The sequence below is a fragment of the Cervus elaphus genome, chromosome 3, assembly GCF_910594005.1.
Source record: "Cervus elaphus chromosome 3, mCerEla1.1, whole genome shotgun sequence".
Taxonomy (NCBI): Eukaryota; Metazoa; Chordata; class Mammalia; order Artiodactyla; family Cervidae; genus Cervus; species Cervus elaphus.
Genome location: NC_057817.1, coordinates 29,414,049 through 29,426,756, shown reverse-complemented (window position 1 = coordinate 29,426,756; position 12,708 = coordinate 29,414,049). Strand labels below are relative to the sequence as shown.

The window sequence follows — 12,708 nt, the reverse complement described above, 5'->3', positions numbered from 1 at the left end:
CTCACCAACCTAACCCTCAACCCTAGAAAAGGGCTTGGTCAATGGGTCACTTGTTCCTGCCTTAAGGCAGACTTTCAGAATTTACAAGGCATTTGGGCAGGGAAAAGGAGATGAGACAAGAAGATAAAGAACAATATGGGAAAGGGTCCATTCCCTAACCAAAACTAACTTTCAACTCATAAATACCTTCACAAGCTCAGAACTTCCTTAGTGTGTGTGTTAAATAGAACAACCCAACCCAAAATGGAAGCCAGAGGAAACTCCTAGATTTAACATCATTGCTTTCCTACTACATAACCTGGGTTATATAACTTGTTTGGGCCTCATCCACAAAATTAAGTGATCGTGAGGGGATTTCTAAGGTCTCCTCTAGTTCCTACTATCGCTTAAAGTTTAACAATCAGGTAGCAGTGTCTCACGGAGAAGGTAATGGCACCCCACTCCAGCACTCTTGCCTGGAAAATCCCATGGATGGAGGAGCCTTGGTGGGCTGCAGTCCATGGGGTGGCTAAGAGTCGGACACGACTGAGCGACTTCCCTTTCACTTTTCACTTTCATGCACTGGAGAAGGAAATGGCAATCCATTCCAGTGTTCTTGCCTGGAGAATCCCAAGGATGGGGGAGCCTGGTGGGCTGCCATCTAAGGGGTTGCACAGAATCGGACACGACTGACGCGACTTAGCAGCAGCAGCAGCAGCGTCTCATTCACTAGACTGAGTAATACTCTGAAACTGAGCGGAGTTTTCTTAAAGGGTAGGGTGAAAGAACTTCCAAAAACAATTGGGATTTCACTGACCACAGCTTATGAAAAAAAATGGGATTAGAACTGCTGTAAGTCAAATAACAAGCTAGAGAGATATTTGAAACATATTATAGACAAAAGGCTAATTTTCCTAAAACACAAAGAACTCTTACAAATCAGTAAGAAATCAACAAAAGCAACTTAATAGAAAAATGGGCATAAACATAAACACAGAGTTCACAGAAAATATCAAATGACTCAAACAAAAAATAAGAATGTTTAGCCTCAAAATAAAAATTCAAACAACACTAAGAACATATCTAAGTAGGAAAAAACATGTTTTTTTAAGGAAAAAAAAGCTAATACACTGAGGGTAAATAAATGAAACCTCTAGGGAAGGCATTTTGTCAATTTTACAAAAATTACAAAAGCATAAATGTTACAACTTGCCAATTCTGTTCCCAGAATTTATCTTATAGGTACACTAACATAAGCAAAAATAACTTTTACATTAGATTTGTCAGTGCACTAAATGTAATAGCAAATGACTGAAAACAACCTGAATGTCCATTAGCACAGGACCGGTAAATAAATTATAATGTATTCATGCAATGGAATACTACACAGCTATAAAAAGAACAAAAGCATAGTTGCACAGTGTGAATGGACTAAATGCCACTGAAATGTCATACTTAAAATGGTTAAAATGGTAAATTATATGTTATGTATATATTACCAAAATTTTTTAAAAAATTGAGTGTGGTAACAGCATAAAGACAGACGTATAGATCAATGGAGTGGAATAGAGAGCCCAGAAATAAAACCTCACATATATGGTCAAAGGATTTTGACAAGGGTGCCAAGACCATCTAACAGGGAAAAGAGAGTTTTTTCAATAAGGCAAACCATGAAATGCCAGAAAATATTTGAAAATTATATATCTGACAAGAGATTAACATCTAAAATATATAAAAATTTAAAATAATACTGTATTTGCAACATATTTGTAACAAATAATATTATACATACTATACTGCATCTACTTTTCTCCATTTTAGAACAGCTTGAGTTTTCATTCAAGAAGTAGTGAAAGTGTTAGCCACTCAGTCTTTTTGACCCCATGGACTGTAGTCCACCAGGGTCCTCTGTCCATGGGCTTTTCCCAGGCTAGAATACTGGAGTGGGTCGCCATTCCCTTCTCCAAGGGATTTTCCTGACCCAGGAATTGAACCCGGGTCTCCTGCATTGCAGGCAGATTCTTTGCCATCTGAGCCACCAGGGACCCTTGTGGCCAAGTGGTTAGGACTTGGTACTTTCACTGCCATGGCCTTGGTTCAATCCCTGACTGGGAAACTAAGATGGCACAAGCCTCCACAGGCCAAGTGGCACTGGCAAAAAATTTTTTAAAAAAGTATGTTCTAGGCACTAGAGAAAAAGTAGTGAAAGAAATAATAAAAAAAAAAGGCATAGTTCCTGCTCTCAGACAGCTTATAGTTTAAATGTTAAGCACATACTATAGTGATAAATCTTTCAAAGACGGGCAGAGTATTATACAACCTAACAAAGGAACTGAATTGAGAAGGCGGGTGTGGGGTGGGGTGGTGTGTGTGTGTGTGTGTGTGTGTGTGTGTGTGTGTGTGTGTGTGTGTGTGTGTGTGTGTGTGTGTGTGTGTGTGTGTGTGTGTGTGTGTGTGTGTGTGTGTGTGTGTGTGTGTGTGTGTGTGTGTGTGTGTGTGTGTGTGTGTGTGTGTGTGTGTGTGAAGAAAAGCCTTGCTGAGGAAATGACCTTTAGGCTGAAATCTGCAGTTTGATCAGGAGTCAGCCAGGCAAAACAAAGCAAGAAAAGCATTCCAGGCATAGAAAAAGAGCACACACAAAGTCCCCAAGGCAAGACAGTGTCTCCCATGTATAAGATACACAAAGAACTCCAATGTTGCTGAAGCACATTGAGAAAGGCAGAGGTCAGGAGATGATGCCTGGCATCAAGGGCTTTGCAGGCTATGCTAAGAATTCTGAATGTAATCTTAGGTACAATGAATGAATGGTCAATGGTACAATGAATGGTCATTAATCCAAGCTATGTTTTTATTTTATTTTTTGGCTATGCTGAGTAGCACGTGGGATCTTAGTTCCCCAGAGAGTGCAAGAGTCTTAAAAACCTCTGAACAACTGAAAAAGTCCCCAAGCTATGTTTTTAAAAGAGCACTGGATGCTGTGTGGAGAATGGACCGGAGTCGGGGTACAGGATGGAGGTGGCAATAGTGACAGACGATGCTGGAAGGTCCAGGGAGGGAGCACTGGAGATAAAGTGAACAGACTTGAGGTATATTTCAGAAGTCGAATCAACAGGACTGGTAATGAGAAACAAGTCAAGAATGATTCCCAAGTTTTCAACAGCTGAGTCAATGGACGGAGGAGCAAAGTTGGGGACGGGGAGGATGAAGAGTTGTGTGTTAGCCATGCTAACCAAAACATCCCCTTGGTGGTGACAGTGATTAGACACATGTTCTAGAGCTGGAAAGAGAGATCTGAATGAACAATATAAATTTAGGACTTGTCTGTCCACAGATGGTATGAAAGCTGTATAAGTGTATGATATCATCTATGAAGAATGTGCAATGAAGAAAAGGCTCAGAACTCAGTCCTGGAGATGCTAACAATTAGCAGTCAGAACATGAAGACGAGGTTCTCATTCTCTATTAGAGAATAGAGAAGGAACAGAGGTAGGAGGAAAAACAAGAGACTTCCAAAGAAGCTAAGGGAAGAAAACATGTGGGAAAAAGAGGCAAGAGGTCATCAAAGATGAAGGCTAACAAACATCTCCTCAATATGTTTTAGATAGCTTTTCTAAGCAACACAGAAGTCTTTGGTAACCCTGGCAATCCTCTACCATTATAATTTATTAACCCATAGTCCTTTTAATGGACATTTGGATTGTTTACAGTTATCTATCATTACAAATAGTACTTTGGTGAATGGCCCTGTGTATTTTTTTTCCCCACTTGTACTAAAGTATCTGAACGTGAAAAGTGAAATGTATCTGAGAGTCCCTAAAAATAGAAATGCAGAAACACAGCAGATTAGAGTTAGAAAGGAACTTAAAGTTGGCCTTGAACTTGTGTTTCCACCCTCCTTGGGTAATAATCTACAGTATATTACAGCAATATAGTACAATATATGAAAGCCAGAGCCCAATCACCAGACAGGTTGATTCTTGGTCAATTGTTCTCCAAGGCAAGGAGAACAATTTACACCGTGGTTAATTGGATAAATAAACTCAGAGTTTCCCTTCCCTTTACTGTCTTAATAGAAACACAGATTTAAAGAAAGATCAAAATAGTCTTCATCTTTAGTCCTATTCTTTTAGCATTGAGACATCTGTAAGACATAGGTGTATATGCCAATGGCAGTCTTGAATTGTGTTTTGAAACTCACACTCAAATATCACCACCCTTTATTTGTAATGAAGTACTTGCTAAACAGTGGACACTCAGAGAGAAAGGTTCCATACCACTGCTTTCTTCCAAGTAAGGTCCTTGGTATTTTTACATTTTGACACTTTGAATGCTAAGAGATGTTGAGGTACAATACTTCTGAATTCAATGTTAAATTAGGATTCAGGCTTTAGATTTCCCTCAAATATGCTCAGAGCAACTAGCATTATTCTGACACAAAATGTGAAGGTCTCTGATGGGGAGGGAAAAGGCATTTTAAAAGATTCAAATCTGAGGGAAAAAATATTTGTCATGAGATTTCTATAATTAAAAGCTTATCCCTCTTCCCTTCCTAGATTTTCTTGTCCTCCAGTCTCCTCTTCACATACAGAATTTAATCTTGCAACTGCTTATTAATGCTCAGCTGCGAGGCAGGCAGCTGATGGAGATACTAAAATTATCTGGGGAGTAATAACTGTCTCAAACTTTTCTAAGGCCAGAGAACGGAGTTCCTGAGCCATGACTCTTTTGCTTGTATGCCCTCAAATAGAGGAAAGGTCTCACTGAGCCAAAAAAAAAAAAAAGGAAAATGGAAATTCCCAAGTTTTAGGCAATGCATTTTCTTCTGGAACAATTTCACCACTACAATAGTACAGTGAAGCAAAGAAGTAGAGATCTGAGGGTCAATGTTTTTCTTAATAATGGAAGGAAAACTAAATATAAACCTGTTCTTTCTTGGGTCTATGGAACGGGTAAAGTTATAACAAGAGTGGGAGGAGCAGGGACAGGAGGGGAGGCATGGTGGTGGGGGGATTAAGCGTCCTGGATTAAGCTTTGCCACTATCTTGGGTGTGATCTTTCATCATAAATGCTGGACCTCAAGTTCCTTATTTGTCAGAGGAATGGGACAAAGGTTAGCCAGATCAGTAGTTCTTTTTGCTGGAGAATCCTCTTTCCCAATGATAACTTAGAACCTCACATATTAAAGGGATCAAAGCAGGACCTCTGGGGTGAAAGGTCACATGCTTGGTCCTTTAGATCTTCCTGTCTTCCCAGAACTGACCTCTGAAGTTCCTCTAAAGAACTCAATTAGGATAGTTTGAAAACCACCGGGCTAGATTCCCTTCATATGAGTCATGGGCTTCCCTGATGGCTAGGGGTGTCTCCAATGCAGGAGACATGGGTTCAATCCCTGATCCATGATGATCCCACAAGCCTCAGAAAGACTAAGTTGGTGTGCTACAACCATTGAGCCTGTTCTCTAGAGCATGCGAGCCACAACCACCGAAGCCCAAGCACCTAGAGCCTGTGCTCTGCAACAAGAGAAGCCTGTGCACCGCAGCTAGAGAGAAAGCCCTCGCTCATTGCAACTAGAGGAAAAGCCCATGCAGCAACGAAGACCCAGCATAGCCAAAAAAAAAGAAAATAAATTAATTAATTAAAAAAATAAGTTAAAGAGAACCAAGAAACCAAATTCTACTAAAAGAGTCAACTTTTAATCAAGAAAAGGATTCTTTCATGCTGAAGTCATTGGTGAGTGAAACGAAAGCTGGCTGTTCAAACTGACTCATCAAGAGCATCCTCCTTATTCAGATTTAATGCTTTAGATAGTACAGAGGCTTAATAAAAGAAATCAATCTGGAGTTATAAAGCAGTCATGAGACATAAGCTATGATGCTACAAAAATGACTCTTATGTACATATTCATGTGAAACATTATTAACACTTAGAAAGTAAAGCCCAGCTAATCTTATAAAGAGCGGCCAGATGAAGATTTCCCCAAATAACATTTTTATACTAGCCTCTGATCACGAACCTCCAAAGGTTTCCTAGGGTCTCTTAACTAAACTTGTATGGGATTTACTAATTCTAAATTCCATTTACTAATTCTAATTAGAGGATTAGAATTCTTTAAGAGAGACTGTTTCAAAATAAGAGAAAATGAGGTCAGTAGTGTTAGAAGTAGAAATTAATGTACACTTTGTGGAAAACAGTCCTGCAATCTGCTTTGGGAACCTACTGTGAGTGAATCCTCGAAGCCTTAAGCAGTATCAGCAATATGGCTCTGCCAAGTTTGAAACCTGGAGAAGAAATCCAGGCTGATTCTCTGGTTTTCACTGTCTTAAACGCACATCACGCCCCATGCTCTTTCCCATTTCTGTGCCTTACTTCCTATGACTCTTCTTCCTCTGCCACATCACCACCATCCTCCCAGCCTACCAAATAAAATTCTCTTCATCCTTCAAAATCAGTTCAATAGTAGGATCTATGCATCAGAAGAAAAGTACTAGACAGACACAAAATATTAACTTGGGGGCAGGTTAACTCTCTACACCTCAGTGTTCTCAACCATAAAACAGGGATCAGGTCCTTCCTCATATAGTTTTTATTAGGATTAGAAATAATATCAATTTCCATCAAGAATCTACCATAGTACCTGGCACACAGATTCTGATTAATGGGTTCAGGATTTACAATTTTGCATAACTGCCATTTGCCCTTAAACGTTGTGGTGAAAAGACAGTCACCCTGCTAGGCTGTGAGAAGGTGGCCTCTAAGGGCCCTTTGTATTTTCTCTCTGCAAGATTAAGAAGCCCCTAAAATGAGCAACTTTTTTCAACTTCCTCTTATCAGTGCTACTACAGGACCCAGATTCTCTATCTTGTCTGAAATGAATGATGACAGAATAAAACCCTGGGATGGGAACTGAGGAAAGGTGAAAGTTTAACTAAAGTGACTGACCGAGTTAGGCAGGGAAGGAAGTGAAGCCAGGAAAGGGACCAACAATCATGGCCTGGGTATTCCAGTTTGGCCAAAGAGCAAGCTCAGTGGGAATAAGAAAGCAGAATAGGTAGGACAGGAGGCTCTAATTAGAAAGTGGGTTTTCCAAACACATATTTCAGAGACAGATTCTGGGTGATAAGGTTGGGGACTAGATATGGGGCATGGGAGACAATGAGCAGATTGAAGACATATGGAAGATTAAGAAATGAGTCCACAGGAATTTCCTGGCAGTCCAGTGGTTAGGACTCAGTGCGTTCACTGCTGTGGCGTGGGTTTAATCCCTGGTCAGGGAACTAAGATCCCACAAGCCACATGGTGCATTATTAATAAATGAGTAAATAAATGAGAAATGAAGAAATGATGAGTCCATACTATCAGACACGTCATTTATGTGGGTTGGTGATTCTACACTGGGGGCATTAATGGCCCCAGCAGACATTTGGAAATGTGTGGGGGTCTTATTGGGGTTTACCCTCCCCATTTTTTTTGCTGTCACCATATCATGGGGAATTACTAGCATTTGGAGGAAGGCAAGATGATGAGCATCCTGTACAAGGAAGATCTGCCTCATCCAATGTGTTGAGAAATACTGAAAAGAAAATGAAGTGGGAAGCTAGGGTCCCCCATGAAGGCAAGGAGCTTGGCACGCTGCCATGATGGGGAGGATAAGGATACTATGGTTAGATGTAAGCTCAAAGCACAGGCTTAGAACTTCAGAACAAGGCAGGAAAAAAAAAAAACCACAAACCAAACAATGGATGGGAAACAGTAGCGGAGAGATAGCATCCCTGACTCCTGGTCCCAGAAAATTTCAGGGTAGCATGCACAAAAAAAAAACAGGCATGACTCAGATAGAATGCATGTCAAGGGAAAACCAAGTTCAGTGAAAGAGAGGTGGGGCTGGGAGGGTGAAAAGGGCAAGAATGTGAAGTTTCTCTGCAGAACAGAGAGTTTCCAAATCCCATTAATCATATCTCAACACTGTCTCAAATCCTCCCCTTCCTTTCCACTCCTCCTGCCCCCCACCCTCAATAACTTTCACTTGGGTTCTCAAGAGAATCTCAGAACTTGTCTCCATGCTATCAGTCTGTCACCTTTCCAATATACCTTTTACATTGTTGCCAGAGCATCTTTCTAAATACAAGCCTAGTCATAAAAACCTTCCATTGTTTCTGCTGTTTATCTAACTAAATCCCAAACTCAGCATGGTATTCAAGGCCTTCCATCATCTGGCCCTAACTACTGTACCAATCCCTTTTCCCTTCTGTATTTCTTCATGCTCAACTGCTTGCTTTCCTATTTCCTTTATTCACATTCAGCGTCCATGACCCTTTGCTTGAACCTTTACTTGAACAAATAACCCTTATTTGTTCTACTTTATGTTCAAGTTCACAAGTCCATCTCTTCCATTATCAGTGCTTCTTAAACTTCTCTGAAGTTAAAAATCACTAGACTACACTTGTTAAAAACACAAATTCTTGGGGCCCATCACAGATACATCGAATCAGAATTTTTAAGGGAGGAGTCGAGAAGCTATATTGGATGGCTTAAAATATGTCCCTCCAAATCTCTGACATTTCTCCCACCAAAAGGTAGAGTCAAATTCCCCTCCCTCTGAATATGAGCCAGCCTTAATGACTCAGTCCTAATGAAGATAATGTGGTAAGAGTGATACTGTATAACTTCTGAGGGTGGGTCATAAAAGGCTACATAACCCCTATCCTGACTCCCTTCCTTCTTTGTTCCCTCCTTCCTTCCCTCTCTGGTTGCCCTTGAAACCCAGACAAGCAGCCACATGGAAAAGCCACATGCGGGTATTCTGATTATGGCCCCAGCTGAGAGTCCAGATGACTGCCAGCATCAACCACCTGATTTACAAGTGAGTAAGCCTTTAGATGACTATGGCCCCAGTTCTGAGACACCGAGGATGGTGAAGGGAACGGAGGCAAGCCCTGCCCTAACTGGAGACTCACAGCAAAATAAATGTTATTATTATTTTAAGCCACTAAATTTTAGGGACTTTTTTTTCCATTCAGCAATAGATAATTGGAACACCATATTATTAACAAGTATCTCACATGAGTCTTAAAATGAAGGAAGTTTGAGGACTTCTACTAATATAAATTACTACTAATATAAATTATACTAAACTATACTGTTATATTCCTTGAGGTAGGAGTTAAGTCTTAATAGTTTTTCAGATCTGGATCCTTTTTTCTGCAATATCTTTATTGATTTTCTTTTCTTTTTGATAAGAATATAAGTTTGACATAAATTTACAGCAATATAAAATGCATAACACAGAAGGGGAAAGGGCTATGCACTCTCCCCCTCTCTCTATCCCACATTAAGCAATACCCACAGTGAACAGGTTGGAAGGGCAGTGTTTTCCACAGAGCAAGTGGTTGATGGATTTGTCATTGAAAAAAAGGTGACAATAGTAGATCACAGAAACTTCCTACTGGTGTTTAGCTGTACTCTGGCTATAGCTCCCACAATCACTTTCTTTAAATCTTTCCTATCTTCCTTCTTTTAAATGTATCTCCTATAAAGTAAGAAATTCTACTTAGTGAGGTAAACGTACCATCTTCCCTAAGCTGCATGGCATCTCTAGTTGAGTGAAGTTAATGTGCTTACCATCTTACTAACTTATACCATTCCCTCAACATTTGCTGAGTGCTTAGTATGTTCTAATTGCCATGTTACACATTAGGAATATAAAATACGCAGGAAAGGGGCCCTCATATCAAAAAACCCATAGTCCAGAGCAGGGGTCAACAAACTTTTTCTTAAAGTGCCAGATAGTAAATATTTTAGACTTTGAGGGCCATACGGTCTCTGCTTTAACTCTGCTGTTGTGGCACAAAAGCTGCCACAGACAATCCACAAAAAGACATGGCTGTATTCCAATAAACCTTTATTTACTAAAATAGGCAGCCAGTAGACTGCAGTCTGCCTACAGAGTTTACCCTGGTCAACAGAACCTTATGCAATGGTGAAATGTTTCAGCAATATCCAGTGTGGTAGCCACCTGCTACACATAGCCACTGGGCAATTGAAATGTGGCTAGTGCAGCTGATGAACTGAATTTTAACTGTAATTTAATTTTAATTAATTGAAATTAATTTAAATGAATCTAATTTAATTTAATTAATTTAAATAGCCTTATATGTAGTGGCTACCCTATTAGACAATGTAGGCATAGAGTGCACCTAACACTCCCTTCAACTAAAAACCTGCCTCAAAACTTATCTCAGAAAAACCCAAAAAACAAACAAAAAAAACACCCTCACCTCAACCAGAAAGCCTTCCTGACCAGCTTCTATCCATGGTAGTCACACACTCTCTCTTATCCTATATCTAGTCCTTACTCCCATTCATTTTGGACTTGCTAACATTGTGATTAATAACTAGGTGTTTCATTAATTCTCTTCTGTGTTTACATCTCTTTCTTGCCCAAACTGAACAAAAATTAGAGTACAGAGAATGTATCTCCTGATTATTATCATCTTCCTTTGTCACAGAATCTTGTGTGGTACTTAAAATCCAGAAGGTGCTCCAGAAAGTCATTAGACAACATGTCCTTTCTTTAGCGATCTCCCTGACAGGTGGTGATGTTTGCTCAAGACAGATGGTCCTTTTGGGCCAGGATCAGCACTTACTTGGAGAATATTTCTACAATGGCCGATGAGTTGTTCTTGTTGACAAGAGAAAGTTCTTTGGCTGTAACCCTCAACGATAGAGAAGTCCATTGCCGTCTGTTAAATGGAGTTGGTTCCATCTTGTCTACAGATACTGAAATACCTATGTGATAAAGAAAGTCAGAATATTAGACACAGAAGAGAGTTCTCCAGCATCCAACGAGTGGCAACAGTGTGGTATAAGTGAGGGCAGAGAGCCCTGGAGCAGCAGGCTGTATTCCTCTACCGGTTCTCTCAAAAACTGTAACCTAGATCAGATGATTGAATTGGGGTTGTAGTTTCCTGTAAAATGAGAAGGTTAGATCAGGTGATCTCTAAGGTCCCTTTCAGTTTGCATCATTTTATGACTGACCCCACTGTGCAAACATCAATTGGCCTTTCCCTGAACTTAAGTCTGTTCCAAAGTCACATTTTGGAGTGAAATGTTCCACTCTTCTGAGTTACATCCCAGGGGAAGTACAACTGGCATCTCTGCAGAGTCAGGTCCAAATTAGGTTCTACCTACATCCAAGTTTCTTTTGGCTGCCTTCTTTTCCCAAGCTTTGCACAAGCACTGACCACCTGTTATTAGGGAAAGAGCTACAGATACAGCACTGAATAATATAAAGAGCACAGGCTTAAAGGCAAGATAGACTTCAAGTGAAATCATAATTCTGTAACCTTGAACAAATCATATAATATTTTCAGTTTTAGTTACCTCAGTGAAAAATGAGAATACTTACCCCTTTGTAGGGTTTTTGATGTGGATTGAAGGAGATAATATATTTTAAATACTAGTCATATTATAGTATCAAGAACATTTAAGTATATTAGTATTGGCTTCAAGTCAAAAAATACCATAAAGTCACGCTCTTGACATCACCTAGACCCTATCCATTAACTAGATTATTTGGTTTTGCTCTAGTAATTATCAAAGGAGTCCCAACCTTTGTCCAAAAGAGGTGAGATTAGAAATGAGTCAATAGTTTCCTTATTTGAAGAGTGAACAATATAGATGAAAGTACTACTTGCAGCTCTTTTGACAACCACATAACATAACTGATCTGGTAGAATGTATGATTCATCAGGTACTGCTTGACAACAGCAGAACACTGTATCTATAACCAAGCAACGTGGGCTTCCATTTCACACTAAAAGTTCTGTGATGCAAAGTGATAAGCAGCCCCAAAAGACCACACTACTTTTCCACAAGTAGTCCCTATACTCCCCACTAAAGCCTTATCTGAAAACAATGCTAGTTTTGTTGTTTTTGTTTATTTGTTTGTATAAATTCCCATGTTGGAGGGCAACATAGAACCCTCCTATGGTAAGGAGCTCTGGTATCAGAGACACATGCACTTAAATGGGAGTGTTGGCCCCATCACTTAAAGCTGTGTGTCCTTCAATAAAAGTTAGATTTCTTATCCATAACAATAGTACTTACTCCATAGTACCTTTTTAGAAAAGTATTTATCTTTATTTATTTAGTTGGCTGCACCAGGTCTTAGCAGTGCACAGAGGATCTTTTAGCTGTGGCATGCAAACTCTTAGTTGTGGCACATGGGTCAAGTTCCCTGACCAGGGATTGAACCTGGGACCCCAGCCTTAGGAGCACAGAGTCTCAGCCAATGGACCACCAGGGAAGTCTCACTTCATAGTATCTTTTTTTTTCCCCCATAGTATCTTCTTGAGAAATAAATAAGACAAAGAAAAACAGACCCTGACATAGAATAAGTAAGCAATAAATTTAGTTTTTTTGTATTACCTCTTCTCCCTGGATAAAATAATCTTAATTCTATACATATTCTCTGAAATAATCCTACATGTATCAAATAATCTTGATATATGATATTCATCTATCTGCTTTTCAGTTTGTAACTGACAGACCTACCAGACAGTGTCAGTCCTTTCTCTAACAAGAAAAAGACACAGCTGTGTATTCAGCTAAACATAATTATGTAAAACCACAACAATGACCCTTTAAAACACATCAGGAAACACTGGCCAACACTTTAAGACATTATTTGGTATAATTATGCTTCCCCAGTGTAACTATACATATAAATGA

The 12,708-nt window shown here is 39.6% G+C and overlaps 2 protein-coding genes across 3 annotated transcripts in view; one reads left to right on the top strand and one right to left on the bottom strand.

The window, feature by feature from the left end:
• The window catches only part of LOC122682197 (tubulin alpha-1C chain-like), a 1,110,822-nt gene that overhangs the window by 852,159 nt on the left and 245,955 nt on the right, over positions 1-12,708 (top strand). The gene's annotated exons all lie outside the window — the stretch shown is intronic.
• LIMA1 (LIM domain and actin binding 1) overlaps positions 1-12,708 on the bottom strand; it is a 91,371-nt gene that overhangs the window by 48,121 nt on the left and 30,542 nt on the right. For both annotated transcript variants that reach the window (XM_043884767.1, XM_043884774.1), the window contains exon 2: positions 10,623-10,764. In XM_043884767.1, the coding sequence (XP_043740702.1) occupies positions 10,623-10,741 (119 nt within the window). In that variant the 5' untranslated portion in view covers positions 10,742-10,764. The remainder of the gene's footprint in view (positions 1-10,622; positions 10,765-12,708) is intronic.